The 24555-nt window shown below is 42.7% G+C and overlaps 1 protein-coding gene across 1 annotated transcript; it reads right to left on the minus strand.

Annotated features, from left to right (window-relative positions):
* Positions 1-479: 479 nt before the first annotated feature.
* NUFIP1 (nuclear FMR1 interacting protein 1) lies at positions 480-24449 on the minus strand. Its single transcript, XM_048046932.2, has 10 exons — positions 24188-24449; positions 23947-24035; positions 22839-22943; positions 22149-22211; positions 21766-21842; positions 15458-15550; positions 11424-11689; positions 7386-7514; positions 5641-5873; positions 480-2724 (listed from the first exon to the last, which is right to left on the minus strand). Exons 1-10 carry the CDS (start codon positions 24408-24410, stop codon positions 2386-2388), a joined length of 1617 nt encoding a protein of 538 aa, XP_047902889.1. The 5' UTR covers positions 24411-24449; the 3' UTR covers positions 480-2385.
* Between the last annotated feature and the right edge of the window lie 106 nt (positions 24450-24555).

The raw sequence follows: 24555 nt of genomic DNA on the forward strand, positions 1-24555 counted from the left end.
GTATCTGAATATAACAGATTAAAAAAAAACCCTTTCAAACCAGAAAAGAACAGGGAAGTCACAGGGACAGGAGAAGCCTGTAGGTATTTGACTGTGCCTAAAAAAGGTTGTCATGGCAGCTTTCCTAACCAAAGGCTGAATTTGAAGTTGAACATCAGGAAGGGCAACATGAAGTCCAAATGTGACCTAGAAGAATAGGAAAATAGAAGTGGGAAACAAGAAGAGAGAACTTCCACTTGTTGACCATGATTGCAGTCCAGGATTTAACAGAGCCACAGCACATCTCCACACATCTGCTGCAAGAAGTGACAGAAAAGGTTCACTCAAAACAAGAGCAATTCTGCATAAACCAATGATTTCCTAAGACCTGTGTTGCATACACGCCAACCTTGTACAGGCCTTGTACAGGCCCCAGAAGAAGCCCACCTCTTCTTACCTACTCAGAAAAAAGGATTAAAAAAAGATTTTCTTCTGACAAAGCTTTTTTTATGTGAAAGTTTAATATCAAAGTCTATGACAATAGTATAAAGAATTCAGATTAAAGGTTTGGTTTTTTTTTTAACACAGGGCAGAGCATACAGTCAAAGAAAGCTCTGCCATCAACTCAACAGGGATAGAAGCACATTCAGGGTTGATTAAAGTGCAGTTTCATGGCAATTCCAAGACCTCCATTTCTTTTTCCTGCATGTGTGCAGTTGTTACCCATGTGTTCAACAGCACTGGTACCAATCCCCTCAGAAATCAGGTTCTGCCCAAGTGCCAAATCTCTGTGGCTGAGTCCTCTGCTGCTATTTCCATGGCAGTAGAGATCTAAGAGCCATATCCAATTCAGTGTGATTGAGATGGCTTGTGGGACCATCATGGGAAGAATGAATCATCTGCCTTGGAAGTATGTTTATGATCACTGCTCCAGTCTATTTACACATTCTTGAGACACGCAACTTTTACAAGGGTGTTGATATTTATATAATTCCATAAATTTAGACAGTGCATTACAAACACAATATGCAGTTGTAGCTACAAATAGCAGAGCAGTGGGACAGAGTTTTCAGCTACTTCTCGTTTTCTATACACCACAAATGAGATGTATGGCACAGGTTAAAAGTTAAGGAACTAGAGGACTGAAAATAGTTATTAAGCAACAAAAAAAGCCACGTGAGTCTCCCTGTTTGAGGTGGTGGAATGGAAGGCTAGACTCTACCCAAAAAACAAATAAAATCAATCCCTGAGAAGGTAATTCATCTCCAACATTTAACCATGACTAAAAGATGAAGTGCAGCAAAACATTTTGAAGTGGAGGATTTGATAATAGATCATGTTCATGACATGGTTTCCATGTCAGTGTGACAAATTAGCACCTGCACAAGGACTCAAATGCAGTGTTAAGACTGAACTCGTTTCTAAGCCTTCGCTGATTGGTTTGCTTTGTTTTGGTTTGTTTTCTAATGTTCACAACCATTCATGTATGTACAGCCACACAGAAGGATGCACAGATTCATGAAAAATTGCTAGATAATGTACAAACATCATAAACATAACAATGTGCCAAGGAAGACTTTTTCCAGACTAATAAATTCCCAAAGTATATTAGAGGGACAAGCAAGTAACTTAGTAAACTTTTCCAACTTAGGTAAGTTAAACTTAGCATTCTCAACACCAAGAGCTTGCTTCAAGAGTTAAATTGGTCTGGTAATGACTATAACAGGGGTTAAGGCCTGTGATTTAACAATGGGTACCCGAGGTCAAACATCAATCTAGCACTGACACAAGCAGTTAGCAGTTGCTATTTTTATTTTTTTATACTTTTTTAAAAGAAAGGTTCTTGCATCAGTCTGCACCCTCATTTCTATTTCTCTGCTCAACTCAATTAGTTCAGAGAAGGGGAGACTCCTGGTGCAAGCAGTACTTTTAGAGCCAGGTCAGTTATCTCTGCATCTATACTTCAGACCAACAACAAGAGAAAATGCAACAGGTACCACTTCAGAAGAACATTCAAATAATTCGAGACACTCAGATACTCAAACACTCTAGGCCATAATTTCACATAAGGAGGATCCACCCTACCCTAACACTGCTTTGGCTCTGGCAATGGACTGATGCTGTCCACAAAGGAAAACAGAGCAATAAAGCTCCAAAGCAGGGATCCACACCTACTCTAGGAAAGATCACTGTCTCACTGCTGCTTTTCAGCCATGGGGAAACGCAAGTACTCAACGCAGCTGCTGTTTTCACAAGGAAATGGTAACCTCAGGCAGAGCAGATCAGAAACATGGTTTTAACGGTTCTCAGTATACACTTTAATAATTATTTTGTTAGACCGATGTCTTTCAGAAGTGTCAGATAGAAAAGCTGAGCCTTTGCTTTATTGTCCAGCACAGTTATCTCCTACAGTGCTTCTTCACACTGAATTGCTGGGGTTTCCCACGTCTCCTCATCTGCTGGGTGAATTATCTGTGATGTCTGATCTACGGGTGCTTCCTCACCATGGGCTATTAATAATTCATCTTTTTCTCCTCCTGCTAACTGAAGGTCAGAGCTACAAGAACGATTAGATCCATCAAGTTTGTCTGTCAAAGTCTCTGCTGTAGTTTTAGAGGGTTGTCCAGTCTCTGTTCCAGCTTCGGGTTCTGCTTTTAAGTGAAGTCCAAACACATCGTTTCGTACAATGTACCGAACACACTGCAGAATAACATTCCTCTCGTGCCGGATGTCCTGGGCCAGTAACTGCAAAGAAACAAAAGACCCGATGACCAGGAGAAAACAAATATGATTAATAGAAGTAACTCAGTCAGGTCTCATGGAGGTTTGTTTTCTTTTGCAAGGGGTGTGTGCACAAGGTAAGAGATGTACTGTCAGCAAAAGGCCCAGCACAGCACACACGAGGTGAGACCAGGCATCTGGAAAGGAGGCAAGGAGGGAGCTGCCCTTTGGGGAAGCAGCAGCAGGTGCTAGAGCAGCACGGGTTGGTCAAACACCACTCCTGCAACAAGAGAGGCTCAGAAGGGCCACTATACTACTGACAAATGTTCCACTGAAATGGATGAAAACACTGAAGCGCCCAAAATGAATGCATTGAAGCGCCATTCATTCAGCACTGTTGATGCACCTGAGGCAGGCTGAACAAGCTGACAAGTCTCCATATATGTTTTGGATTAAGCTGTCGGTCTCAGTTTGCACAGGTGGCATAGAAAAATCAGTGAATATATCTAAATACTTGGAATTTCCTCCATTCTCTCCCAGAGTAGACCCAGATGACGATATTCTCATATTATGGACAAGACGCACCCAAACTAAAGAATGCGTTCCAGGCCATGGGCAGTGCAGCAGGGTAGCAAGTCTGTTGGCATCTCTTAGGCTTTGCAGGTTATACTGTATCTGTAATTTAATAACCCATGCATCTTTTATTAGCTAATACCTATGAGTAAAAGATACTTATAAATACACAGAAAGGGCATTTTTCAACACCTACTAGACTGGGGGGGTTAAGTAGCAGCGACTATTTTGGGATATAATCCACCAACCTAGGTCTAACAGCTTAAACAAGGAGCTAGAAACCTTCCTCATTTCCTTCAGCCTCAGTAAAGTTCATTTCAGCGTTAAAAAACAGCCAGGAGGCTGAAGGACATTTCGTCCCGGTGTCAGAAGAACTAACACTGAATATGCTACAGGTTTAGCTAAATCTGTGGCTACTTGATCATTTGCAAGAGACCTGTATTGCACTTCCTAGCTAGATTGGGCTTGTGAAGTCACAGAGAAGCATGCTGCTGGAAGTTTCAACAATGGCCTAGCCAGGCACTTTACAGTACACATTTGTTTTATTTCTGTTTAGACTATTTATTAAGAGGTGTTGCAAGCAGCTCTCACCAGGTATTACCAGCACTGGCACCCGTAATGAGCTTTCATAAGCCTCCTGCCTCAACCAGTAGCTGCACAGCAGGGCAGGGAAGGGGCAGCGTAATGGGATTCTTTCTGCAGGAGAATGCAGGAGAAAATGTTCCCAAGTGGCCTGATAAAGGCACAGATGGGACACCACCACCCCACCTACTACTTAAATGCATTGATAGATAACACTGGAGCAATGCAATACAGGCCTTATTATTCTGGTAGCATTGCTAAACACGCATTGTTAGCGTGATTATAAAAAACACATTTTAGGAGTGCTCAAATTGACTGTCTAATAAGTGCCAAGACATCTCCACAGCTATTTTCCTACCTTCTACCTCCCCTCTCCTTTTCTTTTTTTAGAGCATCATTTCACTGAGGTGACATCTTTTTCTGAGCCATACTACTACTACACTTTCTGGACACATTTTCAGCAGTGATTCACTATGAAGTTTCAGCCTTGCTTCCTCAAGGTTTTTACGCAGCAAAAGCCTACCCGCAAATCTCAAGCACCCCTCTGTGATTCACAGCCACAGTACACATCCTTTAACAACAATTTTAAACAGTAGAAGGCCAAAAAAATGCTATTTTAAAAGTGGGTTACACTGGCAAGCTACAATTCAGACTTCCTTGTTCTGCCAGCATCTATAATACCTCTCCCAGCATGCAGGACCTTCATATGACTTTTTTCCAGAGTCTTCACTGCTTTGATCACCAACGACTTTGAAGAGCAAGAGATAAAGACAACTGCATGCTTAGGGAGCTACACAAAGGGCAAACACTTCTCTTTTCAGTCGCTAGCAGCTTTAATTCTTGGCAGCAAATGTAGTATGTGCTAAGAGGACTATCAAGGGATTTCTCCCAGATCTGCAGCTTGGGATGTGCCTTCCCCACTATCTCTTGCCTAAACATCCTGTGCTGTATCAGAGCCCTGATGTCAGTGGCACTCTGCTTTCTCCTGAGCTCTGCCCAGAGTTTTCCTTTGGCAGGGAAGCTTTATGCTGGCTATTCACAGGATCACAAGTGTAGCCTACCTCCTCTTGCCCTCCTGGCCAGTATTGCTCTGAGCACTTAAATGCGATAAAAGCTTTAGCTAAGTTTTATCTGTAACAAAGAAAGCCAAAGTTCCGAACAGGGTGCTTCACGCTGTTACTTGGAACAGAACCGTGACACCTCAGAAATCCCCCTACAAGTCTCTTTTGACCCTTCTGACACAGCCTGCTCTTCGAGGCACCCGCACTATCACTTCCTCAGGTTGGTCTCAACATGCCTACACAGAAATCCATGCATGTGCAGGCTGCAGCTCTACAGTTCGAGCCACCACCACCCTTAAGAAGATGTCTGACTGCAGCTGAAGAAACTGTCTCCTCAGTCAGGTGGCTCAATAGCAAAGCTGAGCGCAAAGGGAGAAGGATCAGCATCAATCTGACAGGATCACATACAAACACATTACAGAACATTACCACAGAAAGGGGAGAGGTAAGAAGAAAGGTTTTATCCTTTGTGCAGCTCACTTTAGGCACACGATTAAGTTGCCATCTCTTGCTCACCAAAGCCAGTCGTTACCTGAACGCACACCAGGATACTTGTACAGCTGTTTCAGCATCTACACTTGGAGGGAAACGCTCCCTCGGCTATTTTAAGACAGGGCCTTTGCTCCAGCTAACAGACTGCTCTAACTTCCTGCAGGGGAGAGGAGAACCACTCACAACAGTGCTGCTCTTGTGCAGCAAGCATCGTTTTAGTGCTAAGACTCACCATTTCCAGCAGGGTTGGACGACGCTTTGGAAGGAGAGGTAATGGTTTCTTTGCCCGTTTATCAGGGCCTCTGGGGGAACCTGCATTTGTACTTGAGGTTCTTAACGTTGTGTCCACAGATTCTGGATGTTCTTGATTCAGCTTTGGATTCTGATGAACTTTAGTAGTTTGAGGCGTATTTCTGAGCACAGCCTGGTTTTCCTCAGCTTTTGTTGCAATCTTGACGGAGACTTCTAAAAAACACAACAAAAAACAGTTATCTCCTAGACTTAGCATGCTTATATCCCCACGCACTGGCAGCTCATTAGTACTCCTCTTACTCACATAACCTGATGTAAAATATGTGCAAGGTTTACTTGAAAGAAGGGAGGCTTTTGTTTGGGTTGGATTTTGGTTTTTTGTTTTTGGTGTTTAAATGCAAAGAATAACCTCTAAACAGTCATAGAACAGTAAATGAGATACTTAATACTTGTTTTTTTCAAGGAGGTGTGGTTGACTTTAAGATGTTGAACAAGATTTTCAGCTCTGCCTTGTGGAAGTACATTGCTTCCTCTTCACAGCACAGCTTGCCGCAAGCTTGGCAGTTGAGAAGTCACTACACTGGGGCAGAAAATGCCCAAGTTCAATTCCCTCCTTGCTAGATGCCCTCTGTAACTTCAGGTAGATCATCAGGGGCAAGAAAGGCATGGTAATTAACTGCAGACCAAGGAGCAGCATGTACACACTCAGAGAAGCACAAAATCCAAGCACTACAGAGTGCAAGTCTTACTGCAAAACCCAGAAGCCTTCTGGGAAAAAAGCCCTTAAGGACATGGAAATCAGTTCACTGTGAGTGTATAACAGCACTTTCCTGGCTCTATTCAAACATGATTTGAAGCGAGGCTCAAGACAGGCTGCTCTCCCTCCTCTCCAAGAGCATGCCCCTAGAAGTCCTGGGAAGTTTGATGATACACACCCTAACCAAAGAAATTTTTATGTCCACCCTTCAACCCAGGTCACAGTGCTGAGAAAAGGCAAACAAAGCAGGGAAAGAAACCCACTCAATCTTTCAGGAAGCTCTGCTTGAGACATTCTGAAGAATGCTGTAGGGCTAGAAAAAGGCCAGGAATTAGATGTGGCACAGCCAAAGTGGACAGGGTCACTGCAGTGCACCAAGTGACTGCACAAAGGCCCTGCTCTGTCTGGGTACTTCTCCAAGACCAGGAGTTATCACTATACTCGGGAATTAGTAATGGCTCACACCATAAAGTAACCCATTTAGTGCTCAAACTGGGAGGAAGGAAGAATGGGGAAACAGACTGGGAGGAAAATGACATACGCTTTCACTCCTCCCTGCTTCTTTATGCATGACTTGTACCAGTACTAGCATGCCACCGAAAGCACACTGGAGAGATCTCACAGACTGCAAAAACACCCCTGTGCATAACCTTTAACAAGCTTCTCTCTTTACTTCTGTTGATTTTTAAGCTTATACAAGACAGCTCTGAATTACAGCACCAGCAGACAGACCCAAAAAAAAATCAAGGCAGTTCCGTAAGCAGATGTTTTGGAGATGCAGCCAATGCCACTGATCTAGCATTATATTAACAGGTGGGCCAATGCTTACATGCTGCGTTTTATTCTGCAACACCTATGCTTTATTGAGAAGTTTTTTCAGGAAATTTTGAGTACTCATTGCTTGCAGTTTACACTAGCAACGTAAAGGAAAAGAGGGAAAGAACAGCAGGGTACGAGCATATACACACCTTCAGGCTCACTCTCAGAGGCACTGCCATAGTTGGCTGACAACGAACTCAGGGCTGAGGTGACCTGCTTGGGAACAACAGTCATCCCCAGCTTCCCATCTTCAGCTGCTTCTTCATCCTTGTCAGAGTCTGTGGGGGAAGAAAAGCCAAGAGGGATTTTTCCAAGTTCTCCTGTATGAACAGCCACCTTAACTGATCATGACAGAGTGATAGGCATCATTGCTCAACACTGTGGATTGATACAGAGCATACCTGCATACTCTCCACAGATATTTGGTGGAAAATCTCTCACCACTGATTTACAGTTAGCAGAGCTATAGAAACAAAGAGAAGGTCAAGTTCCCTGAACAACAGCTTGGGTTTTCTTCACACATTAAACATAATTACAGGTTTTATTATAAAGCTCAGGAAAAAAAAAGGGGATTTCATAATGTGTTTTGAAGTTTCGCTGGATTTAGCCCTGTGGAGGCAGGGGTGGGGATGCAGAAAGCCAACAGTTTCACAACAACAATTAGCCTCGTGCAAAGCACAAGCAACAAAAATTCTTGGACAGCAAAAGTTCATAAGGGACATTTAGGGCCTACACCACAAATTGGACAAATGTTTTCAGCAGGACTTCAGACTGATACTTAAATCCCCACAGAGTGTTGTGAGTAAGTGAGGTATTGCAGTCTTACTGTAATATTACTGCTACAAAAAAAGAATACCAGGAAAATAGAAGAGAGGCAAGCAGCACAAAAATGATGAAACGGAGCATAGTAAGAAAATAGAACTACCAAAAAAACATTCTAAAAAATAAACATGCAAAATTGTGATGGCTTTAGTTTAATGCAAAGAGTCTATATGTGTTAAGACCTTGGAAAGACACTCAGTGCTGAGGTTAAGAAAACTAGGAAATGCTTGTCAGTAATACACATTCGGATATATGTAACACTACCACAAACATTTTGAGAAACTAGCCTCTTCGGACTACTGGAAAAGACTGGTTGCAGTCTTATTTTCACAAAAAGTTGTGCCCTCTCCCGCCCCTCATCTGTTTAAGCTTGAATATCACACCCCACAGGAAAGCTGCTCAATATTTTGTAAGCAGATATGCTGTAATAAACACTTTCGAGATCTTTATTTTTAAAATCACAAGTGTTTGGCTATTTTCTTCTAATATATCATCAACAATTGAGCTCCAATAAATCAAACTGACATGTTGTATGGTAGAACAACTTTAGCTAAATACACAGGTGTTTATCTAAAACTACTTATCTGCCTCTTTTCCCTCAGTACTCTTTTTTGAGAGGCTGATTCTCATTAGTTTAGTAGTCACATCAACTCCCAAACATACTGGAAGTTCATGGAAATGCAGCGCATTTTCTTAACAGAGAACATACTGCACTCACATAAATTTAAGCAATTGTAAAGCTCTGACATTTACTCCAAATTATGTTGATTCATAGCTGCTCTCTACTACCACATTCAAACTGGGAAGTGCACACTGGGGTCAGATGCCTTTTTTACACTTTAAGTTTAAAAACTATCTAGTCATACAAGTAAAAATCAGTTTTTAAAGACTTAACATTACGAACTTGGCTTTTTGGCAAATTAGGAAGACACTTACTGCAATATATTGTCTATTTGACAGTACCTACCACACTGGGAGGAAGCATTATGAACTACTAAATAGAGTTGACTGTTCCTGGTCAACAGATGCCCCACAATTTTAGACCTGACAGGCTGATCTTCTTACCTTGTTTCTGTTTATAAATTAAGAGAAAAATGTCCTTTTCTTCATATCATTCAATTTCTTTAGCTTTGAAGGAACTGGATAATGAACAGAACTTCAGCGAATGCATTACGCAAAAAGGCATTGCCTTGAGAGAAAGGGCTGCTGCTGTTTGAAAGGTCTGAATGCTCCAACAAAATGTTTCTATACAGCAAAATCATGGCCTTCAGTGGTATGATTTTAAAAGAAAATGTTTATTCTACTTAGCTGTATAAAAATGCAACTGCTATTAATAACATGTAATAACGCTTTCCTTTTCTACCTATTATACCTAAAGTTACTAACTCTACTTTGGTATAATTCAAATTTCTATCATTAAGCAAAACACAGATGCTGGGGAGAAATGCAGTTCCATTTAATCGCCCTTTGTTTCCTAACTAGCCAAGATTAGTGGAATAAACAAATTGCATAGGGATGCTGAGCTCTTGTTCCCACTAATTGAAGATTATGTTTTCCAGAGGAGAAACTCCGCATCCGAAGTCTTTCCAGGGGATGCATTCTAGCCTTATTGCTAAAAATAGAGTATAAGCCAGCTTACTTGCCATATTCTAAGAGCACTACATCATTGCTGACTATATTATAAATAGTTGAATCAGTGGTGTTTATATTGCTGCCAGCACAGGGAAAACAAAACATGCTCATGAGAAAAAAACCTAAGCAGCAATACTTTAGAAAATATACACACGTGGAAAATAAAGAACTATATAGATAACTTAGCAAAAACTGAAATTAAGGGAAAAACGTTTACATTTTAGTGTCATTTAAATGATTTAACTCATAGAAGGAAAGACATTGTTTTCATGTTCTCAATGTTAAAGGACACAAAGGGATATTAAATAGTCTTTAAAAATGATTGTTTTCACACTGCTTGATGCTTCCAAAACCCTGGCTAGCAGGCAAAACTTTCAGTACCTTAATTCAAAACCAAATCAGATGGTATTGTTTCTCCCCTACCATTGTGCCTAGCTCGTGAGACTCCTCCTCACCCCAAAACATAGGTAGCTAGCCTCCCAGTCTTCACCTTCCCTGAACACCGCAGCAAAAAGAAACTTGTGTCTTCCTAAGAAATCTAGCTCGGACCAAAGACAAGCACCACCAAATGTACAAACACTTCCACACATCATCTTCGACACTGTTCTATCTCCTGATACCAATCCCTATGGTCTCCTTCCCAAAATTACTACAATATCAATTCCTTAAGGCTCAAATTATTTTCCCTTTGCTGCCCTTCCATACTAAGTGTTTTGAACAAAAAGGATTCCTTATCTATGGAGGCTATAGATAGAATAAAATTATGGTCAAGTATTTGTTGGAGACAGAATTGAGGTGTTCCCTTAAGAGCCCAGAAACCCTCTTCAATTTGATAGCTAAATATTGATTTAAAGCTAGTAATGTATTTGAAGATGTGAAGCCAAAATAAATATCCAGCATGGATATTTTCCATATTCAGGACACTCCTACATCCTGTCTCCCCTCTTCAAATTAAGATGTTTTTGATAAAGGAAATCTGATGCTTCAAACATCTCAAAGAAAAAAACACGTAAGAATAACTTGCTAGATTTTCTGTTTATAATATGATTAACATGGCTTGCAAGCAAACTTATGTAGAAGTTCTTAATGCTGGCAGCATCTTAAGCATTGTGTCAGCTTTTCTAAATCAGAATTTTTCACCTTCTTCAAATGACTTCGTATTTTAGGTTCTTTACCAACTAGGCCTGTAACAGGAAAATAGGGCAGAAGCTCCCTGAACTGCAAGATTTGCCCCATTTCCTTTAGATAAAACACAGACCCACTCCATAACATTCACTGTGAGTTTTCTTAGAAGACCACGTCCTGAATCAGGATACATCTGTACAGAAGTGTCCATATAAAAGGAAGTTCTAAATGCAACTTTTAGACACTGGGATGTTGGCCTATATTCAAAGTTACAAAATTTTGACCCTACTGACCCTAGAACTATTTTAGCCACAAAACTGGACTTTTTTTTAATAACAATGAGAAGATAAGTATGACAACAGGCTCTGTGGTATTATTATTGTCCAAACATACTGGAAAACCTTTCATTAGATTTCCTTTCATTAGTTTTCTACTAAGAGAATTTATTATAAACGTGCCCAATTAGCCCTCTTTCCAACAAGGACTAAGTTTGTGTGTGTTTTTTTTTTTTTTGTTAAATCTCCAGTTCCCCCTAGAAGCTGCTAGCTGCACAGAACATTAGTAATCATTTCAACAGTGCTATGTAAAGTTCAAGTTTTTCATCTTACCAACATCACTGTTTGCCAGAAGACTGAGAGGGTCCACGTCCTTCATGCACAGCTGAGCCTCCGAAACAGGCTGCTTTTCATGTTCTTTTTCACACGTGCTGTTTTCCGGTCCATTAGCTTCATTTTGATTTCTTTGTGATGGTACATTGTCATCGCCACCATTTTTCTTAAATTTCTTCCAGAACTGGCGCTTCTGTTTCCTCCTCTGCCTTCCTTGCTGCCCAGGCCTCTCATCTTCTGGAGCTTTCCACATCCCCTTCATTTTGCTGGAAGAGAGAAAGGAAGTTCACAGAAATGACAACCTGCAAGAATAAAGTCACCAAACAGCTCAGGCCCACATTCAAGGTACAACAGCATAGAACAATGCAAGGGACTTCCTCCAGCTCAACAAACACGTGGTAACAGACCACACACGCAGTCACAGCTCATCTCACTGGCAGGATGTGACCAAGCCAGAACCTCAGTGAAGAGTTTGAAGTTGACGAACTTTATCTTTTAACAAATGTAAAGGGCTAAGCAAGCTCCTTGATCATCTACCATGTGAAGACAGGGTTTTCATTTCAGATTACAAAGTCAATAAACATCCACTGCACTTAAACAATGAAGTCACTGAAAACAGGCAGAGCATATATGGAATTAGAAGGTAAGCATCTACTGTTAGCATGCTTCCACTTCTGAAGTATTTCTCCAGTTACAGTTCAGTGAAGAATCAATTGCAATGACTGCCTAACCCTTGCCTCCAACTAACATGCCATTCATCTCTTCCTCCGATGGAAAAGGAAAGAAAACTTTCATCATGACAGTGGGGTTTAAAGCAAGTCCTAAACTACAGAATGAGAACAGCATGCTAGTTCCACTAATCTTCCAGGCTACCCTACAAACCACATTTATAGGAAGGTACCTGGACAGCCTAAAACTCATCAGAATCTGAGACAGAATAGGTGTGGACATCAGAAAAGCAAATATAGAACTGAAAACATAAGCCTCCTGAAGATATTTTTCAAGTAACAGAAACTCAATTAAGCAAAAACCAGACTACAAATAGTCATCAGCACGTTACAACCACAAGAGACACAGAAGATCTGACAGTCTTGAATGAGCCCCATGGTTCGTTTGGCTCAGTGCTCTCTCCCTTAATCTCACCACCAGCATAGCTGAGATCCTGTTAGCTAGGACCTTAGAGTTAGCCCTAGTCACCAGTGTAACACCATGCTCAGTCAAGAGCTTCTTCCTGACACTTCTCCCTGGGTCTTGAGCCGTTTATCTTAAAGGCCAACCCCAAAGGTACCTTTCTAACCTGGCACCTTGTCATTGATAAGCAACCAGCAGAACATCTGGTTTTCTGTGCAAGCAGTCACATTGATCTTTTTCCAGCATTCAGGAATACACTGCTTAGGGACCCTCTCCAACCAGAGATGCTCACCAGACACTAATAGTTGCGTCTCATGCTGTGGGGTGCTGTGTAAAATTTTCAGTTTCCCCAAAGACTTGCAGAAAGGTGTGAATGTTTCGTGAAAAAGAACTTCCTTTGGTTTTCACTCTGATGAATAAAACAGTCATTTGACAACTGCTCTTCCTGGAGTTAGAAGAAACACTGACTATTCTATTTATCTCTTCACACCAATGCAAGTTTTTAAATTGTCATACAACCCTTCTAAGCCACCCACCTCTGTTTGCAAAGAAGTGTTTCCATTTGTAACTCATGCTTCCCTCTTCCATACCTTTTCAGTTATAAGCTCTTCTAGAGAAGGACCAGGCATAGCATTCAAAATTGCTTTATATTGTGACAAAACACTTTATTCTCCCATCATTTCTTGTTTGTCTAGCACTGATTTCTCAGCCGTCACCGATACCATCACCCACCTTAGTTCTCCTGTGATTCAAGAGAAGCCACCACCTTCCTGTGCATCAGCCTCTCATCCACAAAGTGAGGCTAATGTTATCTCCCATAACTCACCTCCATTTAAGACCAAATTGTACAACAGGGCTCTACGTTCAGGATGTTGTATGACATGGGTGCTACTGAGCAAATATAGGCTCAATTAGACATTCCATCCTTAGCCAAGGGTTAAAAAGCCTTGGATTTCCCTGGGGCCTCAAACGCCCAGGAGGAAACCCCAAGGTCACAAATATCCCAACAAACTTAAGTCTGGCATCTGTCTTCCTCTACTGCAAGCTGTACTCTTCACTGCCTGTCCAAAGGGGTGGAAGAGCCACGCTCTATTAATTAGCTGTTGCAAGACACCACGCAGACTGCCAAAGTGGTCCTTCTGCATCTCTAATCTCACACGCAGGGATGCCGAGAATTAGCAGTTGTAAAGCACTTCAGAGAACCACAAATGGTAAGTGCTGCAGAAGTGTTAAGTATCTAATCCTTTCTAAATCTTCCTTAGCTATTTGCTTTAATAGTACAGCTTGCAGAGAACAAGCTCTATTCTATTTTTGCCTCCTGCATCAGTAAGTTTGCCAGATAAGCACCAATTCCAGAATCTTTACTGCTGATGCACCAAGCAGAAACGACAGGTCTTTGGACAGTAGATGAAGCAGACAGGGCTAGCATTTAAGGGGAAAAAATACCAAACTAGTTTCTAAAATCAACCAGAGGTAAAAGTCACTAAGTGGAAGCAAACAGCAACCAAACAGTAGGGTTTTTTTTAGGGCTTTTTTCCTCCCTAACAATTTTCCAGCTATAAAAGTACTGACACATCTAATAGATAAACATGGAATTTCTGACTGACATTTAAGACTACATATGGCATCTGACTCACAGTTCACTAGAAGAGCTACAAGAGTTACCAAATAAACCTGCAGACACCCCACAGTTTATTACTCTGACAAGCAAAACTCATCTCTGCTTACAAGAATCTCCAAACATAATTCCACATTTGTAGCTTTGGCCCCTCGTGTCCAAAGCACTTCTGCACCTTTTTATCTTTTGAAGGAAAAAAGATGCTACTTCAGTCTTTTATAAGCCTTCCCTTCCAGAATCATAAGGCAACTGGTTGGAGGGGGTGGGTAAACATCTGAAGCAAATGCAGCATCAAGGTAACTTGCATTATCATCTTTTAACAAATCATACTAGCCTCGCACAAACCCTATCCTGCACTAGTTCACCTGATTAAAAACGGTGCAAGGTTTTTTATTTTCTTTATTCAAGGAGATATATTCAAGGAGCTTTTTGTCAACAAGCTCCAGCTTCATTTCCACATGGCAGCAAGTTTAATTTAGCAAGTCTCCCTTCGAAGTAGGTCCACTCCTGCCTTCTGGCCCAGTCATTCCAGTTTAAACAAGTAATATAACAATCCACCACTCCTAGATTATCTAAAAGTCTTCCCACAGGCCCTAAAACAGAGCTAATGGAGTTGGCTGTTTCCATATAACACTGACACTGGGGAGAGTAGAAAATGAAGTAATAAAAATAAAGTGAGAAGTAATTCACAGTACGAGAGAAACAAAAATCCAAGAGGACCAAGGACTGGGCCTGTAAGAAAGGTAGCAGGTAGATAATGAAGATGGAGGGTAGAAGAAAAAAGCAACAAAAGCACTGCTTAAGCTATGAAAACAGTTAATTCTTCCTCTGCTCTTCATTTAAAGTTTGATTTATCATCTGAAAGTAGAGAGTTAAGAAGCCAAATGCACTCCTAAAGTCTCCCTGGGCCATTTTCAGGCATAAGAGGATTAGACCACGTAGCTTCATTATGTTCCATCCCCATTATTTCTTTTTCAGAGACCAAGGTTAGGGTGATCTAACAAGTGGCCACTAGAACATGCTTTTCTCAAACAAGCCGGAGTGCAGAATTCAGCAAGAACATCAGGTTTCTAGACCAATTATTGTTTAATTTAACCGAAGTGGACTATGAAGCACTGTAAACAAAGGAACATTACATCTGCAATTTGTCAAGTGACCTGTACCCTGCTAAAGTCAGCTAGATGGTGTGAACAGTGAAAGCACTGAGTACTTGGACACCACAGTAAGAGAGCTTACTTTCTTCTTAAAGAGTTCAGAAGTAACAGCCGTGTTTCGAAATGCTTACCCAAACTGTGGGGTAGTCAGGACTTCTCCCCTTTCTTCCTTCTCCATCTGCATCACCTTCTTCTTCTCAATGTTCGCTAATGTAGGAAAATTTCTAGGAGGAAAAAAAAATCACTTGTTCTTAAAACTTTCACCGTAGTTGGTCAATTCACCCTTTAACAAACCAACATCTGCTATGAGCATAAAAAGGTTTTAAGGTGTTTCATAGAAGGGTAGCAGACTGCTTCCTTCTTCAAAAGGCACGGCAAGGAAAAGAAGCCTGAGTATTTACGCTTAGTTACTTCAATACCAAAAAATCCACTAAATTGTCATTATTAGATTTACCTAACCAAACAAGCTACAGACAAACAGTACAGTCATGCTTCTGGACCCTCTACCTACCCCTACACACAATAGGGCATGATTTAGTCCAGCAATTTCATTTTATGGTGCTTTAATTGTAGTATTTGAAGGATCCTGGGGTATAGCATTCCTTTAGCAAAACAACTGCCCGACTCTTTTGCAAAAAAGGTTACAAGAACAGCTTCTGGGTGCACAATTCCCTTAATAGGATAGATAAGGAAAAAACCCACAAGCTTCCTCAGTACAGTGCTTGCATACTGACCTCTATTACACCAATATTACTGCCCCCTTTTCTTCCAGTTTCAAGAAAAATTGCTAAGTCATGCAGACAAAAAAACAAGCCTACTGTTATAACCATCTCACTAACCACCCCTCTCTTCCCACTCCCCACCTCCCTCACCATTCTTCCCTGCAGATGAACACCACGCTGGTTCTAACATGCAAGGCCTCCTGTAAATTGCTGTCAAAGCCTTAACTGGCTACCCTGGCTGCTCTGTAAACACCAGTTAGCTAAATCCCCGCACTCTGAGATAAAGGTAGGAAATGGGAAACACCCCCACCCATCTCTGGAGAACACCACGGAGGATCAATATTTGATAAGTCTATTAAGCTCCGTGTTATTCCATTTTCAAACAGCTACTTACTATAATGTAGCTATCAAAAGGGACTCCTATCTTTAATTATTTAATCTTATCACACACATCTCCTCCATTTTATAGCAAGAACATTAAGCTTCACACTGATGCAAGACAGCTCCAACCACATACCAAGAGAAAAAGATGAGAAGTATTTTCTGAGACACACCTAAACAGAACTTGTCTCGTTCAAGAGGATTTGAGTATGGGCTGTCAAAGTCTATTTTCATTGGATTTCTCCCAGAAAATTCACCACACAGCTCAAGTGAGCATAGGGACATGATGTTTCTCTGTTCTTCCTCATTAGCTACATTTCTTCATCCACCTTATAAAACTCCCAGCAAACAGCAGGTGTGGAATGAATTATTTAATCTCGAGAGTTTCACATTCACAAAGACCCCTGTGCTTGGCAGCTCTCCACAGTTTTAGGATAAAACTTAAGATGCTTTCCTTCACAGGAGTAAGGTCCACAGGAAAAGAGCTATTTAAATGAGTTACCTATGCTCAGAAGAACCCCAAGCTTGTCTTTTGTCTTAGGCACATTTTTATTTACAAGGACATAAGGGAAGACCCTTAATTCTGGGGAAAAAAAGAAGTCTTCCAAGTGCTCCTGTAGTTATGCTGATTGAAGACATATTCAGACACGCTCTCAAAACGTGGTTTGAGACATGACTGCCTCCCACTCTCATTCCTCTGAGTTACCACTCCCTCCACTGAGCCACCATAAAGAACTCCGTAAACGCTTTCAGTTCGATTCAGTGCCAAGACAGACAAATTTCTCTTAGAAAGCCTCTTCAGTTGACAGACAGGAGCTAACAGCTGTAAAAACTTCAAATGTGAAGTCTCAGTATTCCTGCAAAAGTATATCTGATAGCACCTGTACCCATTATCTTCTCCAGCTTCCCCTGACTAGAGGTTCAACAGCATTTTACTCATCTTTACCTTGCCTGCACACATAATAAAGCATACAGCAGCAGCTAGATCTATCCAAAGAGGCAACTAGATCCACATCATCCCAAAGTGGAGACTGATGCCTACAGCACAAACACCATGGTCTTGAGGCACAACTACATGGTGCAGCCTCATAGTTTACAAAAAAATCAATGAGAACAGCTACAAAGTACTCAGGGTAGACCAGAAAGATTATTTTTTTGATAGAGAATTCTTACTCAGGAAGGCTAAATTTAGGAAGACTGCTCCTGAACATGCGTAACAACGTAGAATGAAGGGCCCGTGCTCAGTCTCTCCACATTTAGGGCTACATGTAGTACCTGATGAGCTGAGCCAGGTTTATATCCTTCTCAGAAGGTATGCCCTCCTTCCCCAGTAAGATGTGGTTCTTAAAACATTAGCTGCGAAAGAGAAGTAACCCAGCACCCAGGTCCTGTAAACAGCTTGTCACAACTTTAATACAAAAAGCCTTGTCAGTCAACACAAAGGCTTTACAAATCCCGGTGACTTCTTGTAGAAGAGGGAGTTAAACCAGGCCGTGATGGACAGACACTGACAGAAGTCAGTACTGCCCAAGGCAGCAGCCCCGTTTCGTAACAGCTGCAGATTCCACCCAAAGATGCTTCTATAACCACATGGAAGTTTTTCCAGCATAAGGTGTCAAGATAACACTAGAAAACTCAAAGGCTAAGATTACATCTGCACCAACAAAATGATATGCAGGTAAAGGATACTCTAAGCTTCCAGAGAAGGGGAATGGTAACATTAAGTGTAACTAACTCAGTGTGCCTTAGCAAATAGATTAATTTACTGAAAAATCATGTATGACATAGGCTAGTGCACTCGTAGTCCAGCATACTCCATCTTGTCCACATAAACCATGTAAACTAGCTCTCAGGAAGCACTGGGGATAAAAAAAGCTTTGCCAATGCCTAGCTGAAAAGAGACCTGAGCTGTTTCTGTGGCAGTTTGCACTGAATTTCTGAGTCCAGATCTATACAAATCGATCATCTTCACGGGAACAGCACTGTGACCAAATTGGCTCGGTAACTTCTTACGCTCATCTCAAATTGTACACATACAACCAACAGCAAAGGGGGCACTGATAGCTCAAAGGGGACAAACAGCCCACAGGGAGCTGATACAATCCCCTTCCAAGGCTCCCAGGCATTTTATCAGGCGCTGCATCTCTAGGGTGATTTCACCATGAGGCAGTTTTATTACCAGTGCATGGCAGCAATTCCAAGTACTTATCCCATCCACATCCACCTTAATCTAACAACATTCAATCCACTTGGCTTTGTCTTTAGCTTTATCAGACCCTAGGAAATTCATTTTCCTTATTATGTATTGAACTGCTATGAATGCACCACCAGGGAGGATGCCAAGCTATTCGAGAACTATCATTATTCAGCTAGAGGATCACAAATTAATAAAAAGTGGTTTGGCTGACAGCACCGGCCTTCGTTCATTAAGCACATGCTCAGCCTGTCAGACAAATTGCAGGCTTGGACTGCTGTATTTCCTTAACTGGACCAAAACCCAGCAGATTATAAAAAGCAAGGGGGGCAGGCAGAATTTAGAAGCAATACATAAGATAAAGTCGCCAGTGTTATACTAGAACCTAAAAAAGAAATAAGTTTAGGTATTTGCTTCAGCATCAGAGCAGCTTTGTCTTATTTCCTGATAACCTTTCTAACAAGCTCTTCTTGAGCAAACAGCTGGCCTACCAGGGCTCAGATTTCACTTGGAAAGAATGGAAGACAGCAATGTCACATTCTGACACATTAAGGAAATGCACTGCTGGTAATTCCCTCTAAGCTTGCATTTAAAAGTGCTGAAGACAGCACATTTCCCAGCAGTTAGAACAGACAGGGCGAATCAGAACAAGAAAAGCAATTGTAATCACCAAAGCCAGTGTCAGAGTCCACAACCAGTTGTCTGCAAGACAGAAAAACTCTTCGATCCTGTACAATTTCATCTCTACCCCTGTCCATTTAACTCCAGATTGCTTGCCTTATCAGGTTCAGTAGGCCAAAACCCACTAAAAAGCCTTCAGATCGCTCGCCTTAACAGGTTCAGTAGGCCATAAGCCATTAAAAAAATTTAGGTAGAGACAAAGACTGAAAAACAGCAACCAGGGCATCCTATAGAAACTGAGAGTGGAAAACGGCATTCTCACCTGGCATACTTAGTGCAAAGATACTCATCACCAGCTTGCCCCTCTCCCTTTCCTCATCATGAGTAATGCTGCACTGTTAACACAGGTTCTTTCCAACAGATGTTAGCCAGAGACAACTGAGCAACACAGCAGCTGAATAAAAAGAAAATCTCAACTCTAAGTAATTTATAACAGCTTAAAGAACAAGCAAGACAGAAGCGTTCAGGATGCAACATGGGAACACACACATTAAATCATCACAAGCTAGATAGAAACAGACTACTAATGACCTAAAAAGATTCTAGAAGCTCTGGTCAGAGCTAAGAATGAAAGAAAAAGCATTTCTCCTTTGACCATAAACCAAAGCTGTCTACTAGTTCAGACTCCCTCTGGTGTCCCCCTTTTCTTTACAATGCAATGTTTACTGCCAGTCAACAACAGGTCTTCAGCGCTAAGCTGCTGCTTTGCTGGAAACCCAATTAATGCCTCACAAAAGCTTCCTTTTCTTTTTTAAAGAGAAAGTTGGGACGACTTCCTCGCTGTGCGAAGAGTAACACCAGCCACCCAGGCAGTCATTCTACACGCATCCCTTACAGCTAAGCAGGAAGCCCAAACAGCAGCGGAGGTACCCAACTAAGCCACCGCACTACCCCATCTAGTGGCCGCGGTTCAGAAGGCCCTCATCCCACACTGCCTTTTCCCTTGGTGGTCATGACTACACCACTTCGTTTCCATTTGTTTTACCATCCTACACAAAACAAAGAGCTTGCAACCTTGTACCACAGCCAAATCATACTCATCTGTAATAAAAAACCAGTATCTGCCATAAGAGTCTCTAGAAAGTCAACAGAAATACTCCCAGGCAGAGCATCATCCTTACAATTAACCACAGCCATCAGTCACAGCACCCAATCCCCAAGCAAACAGGACATAAAACGTGACTGTGCATGCAATGCCTGCTTCCCTACTGTCCTAGTACACAGTACAGCATGTACTCACACACCTTGAACACCACTTCAAAACTTAAATCTTAGAACCAGCCACTCTCCTACAACATCCCAAAACACAGTAGATAAGTTGAAAATGAAGAGACCCTGCATGCAAGTATTCACTTTTCCCTTGAGGCCCACACTTAGTTTTGTAACAGTAGCCCCGAGACAGAAATCTAAGGACATTGTAAGAAATGTCCTTAAGACATTTGTCCAAAGGACTAACTGTCATGGGGGGGTGGGAAAAATTTAGAACAAAAGCCACTAAAAAAAGCCCATCCCTGTTTTTTTTTTAAGTACATTTTGAAAAAAGGAAACTTTGGAACAAAAACTCATCTTGCACTTGCACAGACCACAAGCAACTTCAGTACAGTTAACTAAGGCATTTTAAGTATGTTTCCAGATCAAAACAAGCTGTTATAAACAGACACCATGTGATTCTCTTCATTTGAGAGAGTAGAAAGACAGTGCAGGTTATTTTCATTTAAAGAGACCACCAGTACAATGCCAAGGCCAATCATCAGTAACCCTGTAATGTAATTTATGTCACTTTCCACTGTGCATACAAGACTCTTGCTCACAGAAGCAAACCCACATACTGCTCACTCACAGGACTGTATTCCAAGTCAGGGACAGAAGTGAGGAAAACCTACATCTTTCACCTGCTGAATATTAGACTTTCATTTGAGGATTAGACTTTCACCTGTTTTACTCCGAAGAAGTCACTGGAATAAGGTCTATGAAAGTACAGTGAATTTTTAAACACTCCAGTGCTGGTAAATAAGAAGTCATACCACTTCACATCACAGAAGGTGAAGTGAGAAATATCATGTGCATGTGAACTTTACCTCATACCCTAGCTACAATGCAAGTCAGTCTGCTTGAGGTATCATTCATGGATTCTGTTTTTTCATAAGAGAAGCGTCAAGCAATGCAGGAATCTCTTTAAAAGAACTCCCAAATAGGATCTACTGAAACAACAAGGAATGGGTCATCCCCCTAACCTGGGGCACCCAAATCAAACTTTTGGGAAAGCTGACTCCTCCTCTGCAGCCTTCTGTTACAACCATCTGACCAATCTGCATGCAGCCAGCCCCCATCCCCGCACAGGGTAGCTGGTACCTCAGGAGTTCTGCAGCATCAAACGAAGCTGCTTACCGTCCTTCAGGTGCCATCCTGCTACCGCTCAAGGAACGTACAGTAAAACAAGCTCACAGATCACGATACTCACTTTTTTCTTTCTTCTCTCCATTTAGCTATCTCTTCTGGACTATCTAATTTTATTCTTTTAGCACCAGGTCCATGTACCTACGGAAAACATTTCACAGGTCTTTTAAGGGGGACTGGAAGAACACAAGAAAAAAGCAACATGTCAATTATATCAGCATCACACTGCTTTTGTCTCCAATAGCATTGAGGCTGCAGACAGCAATTACAGAACAAATCCATTAGGAAACAAAGTATTGAACATTCTCATTTGTAGATTTCTATAACAAATTCAACTCAGAGGTGCTACATAGTCATTCCAGACAAATGACAAAGCCCCAAAAGAACAAAAAGGGCAGATGGAAAGAGTGTACAGATTAGTTTTTCAGGGCCAGCTGGGATACCTACATTCTTCCAGTGAATCTGAACCAACTTCTCATGGGCATTGAAACTGCAGCCTTCCTCTGTGCACTGCAAGGTAAAGGGAAGAGGGTGAACATCAGATACAGCACTTTATACAGGCAAATCAGAGCAAGCGTTTAGGCACAGGTCAGAGTCAGTGCCAGATGACTGCACAGCTAGCTGCGCAGAGCTTAAGCCACAATTCCAACAGACATAACTGAAACCAGTTAGCAGGGTTAGTACACTTGTAACTTCCATACAAGTTTTGAATAGCCAGTGAACATGCCTGGTAACTGGAGAAAACATGAAGTTAAAATAAGAGAAAGATTTGCAGGGCTGTCTAATTTCTAACCTCATTACTTCTTTGCAATAAAGGAGTTGATTTTTAAAGTGTTTTTCCTGTACAGCATTTTCACACAGGTTTTTAACATGGTACACCAATGTCACTGAAGTAATTCACAGTGCTGAGGTGAATTAGCAACGACTCACAAGAATGACATGAAAGTGACTTTAGCAACAAAACCAAACCCACAACTGAGAGCTCCCCCATGACAGGGATCAGAAAAAGTCTCCTACAAGACTTTTTGTAGCTCAGGAATCTTTGCTAAGTCTCCCATTCAAAGCATGACCGCAGCTATCTACTTAGGCATGAAACCAAAAATCAAAGTGTAAAGAAAAGAAGCCAAGCTCATCAACCTGTGTATGTTGTGAAACATGTTCATCATACTTCTCCTGGTTTTTATAGCCACGGTCACAGGTATCACAGTAGTGGGAGAAAACCGGCTCCTTTTTCTTTTTGTTCTAGGAGGAAAAAGATGTATCAGCACAGTAGTAAAAAGACATTTCCATTATTAATTAACAAAATAATGCTTGCTGCAAGCACATCAGGCAGGCACAGATTCAGCAGCAGCTGGAAGGAGGAGGGGGTACAGCACAAGTCTCCTAGCCATCCAGTCAGTCCATGCCTGTTCTCACATGACAGGTAAGAGGAGCTCAGGGGGCAGCAGAGATCCTTCCCTCTCCCACCATACACAGCAGTGGGATCAGGCTGTCAGGCCCTGAAAACACAGCAGACCACTAACGTAATTTATACCATCAGACATCACCACAATACAAGTTTTTATGGAGTTTACCTGTTTTAGGGTAGGAAATTGGGTTGGAAAAGGCCTTAAAGATCACCCAGTCCCAACCCCCTGCCATGGGCAGGCACACCTCCCACCAGACCAGGTTGCCCAAAGCCCCATCCAGCCTGGCCTTGAACACCTCCAGGGATGGGGCAGCCACAGCTTCTCTGGGCAGCCTGTGCCAGGGCCTCACCACCCTCACAGTGAAGAATTTCCTCCTCATATCAAATCAAAACCTACCCTCATTTAGCTTAAACCCATTCCCCTTGCCCTGTTGCTACATTCCCAGACAAAGGGTCCCTGAACAAGCCCAACTCCTGCAGCCTGCCTTCAAAAAAGACATGCTTCAGCCCCTTGACCAGCCTCATACCCTCCTCTGGGCTCACTCCAGCAGACCCATGGACTTCTTGTGCTGGGGGCCACGGAACGGAATGCAGTACTCCGAGTGGGATCTCATGAGTGCTGAGTAAACATGGAGAATTGTCTCCTGCAACCTGCTCATCATTCTTCTTTTGGTAATCGTGTATTTTCTCTCTTACAGAGATATTAGAAGAAAGCACAGGGTCCCCACGAGGACACAAGCCCCACGTGGCTGCCACCTTCACGGACTCACACAACATCAAAGATCGGAAGCGACCCCTGGAGGAGGCCAGACAGCCCAACCCACCACCCATCCTTACCTTCTGCTTGCCGTTTCCACCCGTAGCACGCTTACAAAACGCGGGCGCTTGCTCTCCTTGCCAATCGTGAGGAAAACCTCCATTCCCACCTTAAAAAAAAAAAAGGAAGGAGAAACGGAGCGGTGGGTGTCCGGCACAGCCGGCAAAACCCACGCGCACCTCGTCCGAGGGCCTGGAAGGGGGAGGGACCGCGGGGAGGACGCGGCGCTGGCTCCCCCCCCCCGCCCTCAGCGCCCCTCACCAGCGTGCGGGCCCCGCGGGGGGTCGCGGTAGGCGGGCGGGTACCACGGCGGCGGGGCGTAGCCGTCGTGCGGCGGCCAGAAGCCGGGCTCCCAGGGGGGAGGCGGCGGGCAGAAGAGCGGCGGGCGGAGGGGCGGCGGGTACCAGCCGAAGGGGCCCACCTCGGCCAGGCCGGGCCCGAAGCCTCCGCCGCCGGCAGCAGCGGCGCCGCCGCCCGCCTGCATCCTGCCCGCCCGCCCGCCCGCCGCCGCACGCGCCGCCGACTTCCGCTCTGCGCGTCACTTCCGGTGCGCGGAGCACGCGCCGCTTTTAAAGGGGAGGAGGGAGGGGCGGGGCGACGGGGGGCGTGGTCACACCCGGAGTGGGCGT

The sequence above is a fragment of the Anser cygnoides genome, chromosome 1 (genome assembly GCF_040182565.1).
Source record: "Anser cygnoides isolate HZ-2024a breed goose chromosome 1, Taihu_goose_T2T_genome, whole genome shotgun sequence".
Lineage (NCBI taxonomy): Eukaryota > Metazoa > Chordata > Aves > Anseriformes > Anatidae > Anser > Anser cygnoides.

Excerpts from the sequence above, each read along its gene's own strand:
- NUFIP1 (XM_048046932.2), bottom strand. The coding sequence starts at position 24,410 with ATGCAGGCGGGCGGCGGCGCCGCTGCTGCCGGCGGCGGAGGCTTCGGG. Across the intron at positions 7,515-11,423 it reads TCTGGCAAACAGTGATGTTG|ACTCTGACAAGGATGAAGAA; the intron begins GTAAGATGAAAA and ends CTTCCCCCACAG. Across the intron at positions 5,874-7,385 it reads CTCTGAGAGTGAGCCTGAAG|AAGTCTCCGTCAAGATTGCA; the intron begins GTGTGTATATGC and ends TGTGTTTTTTAG.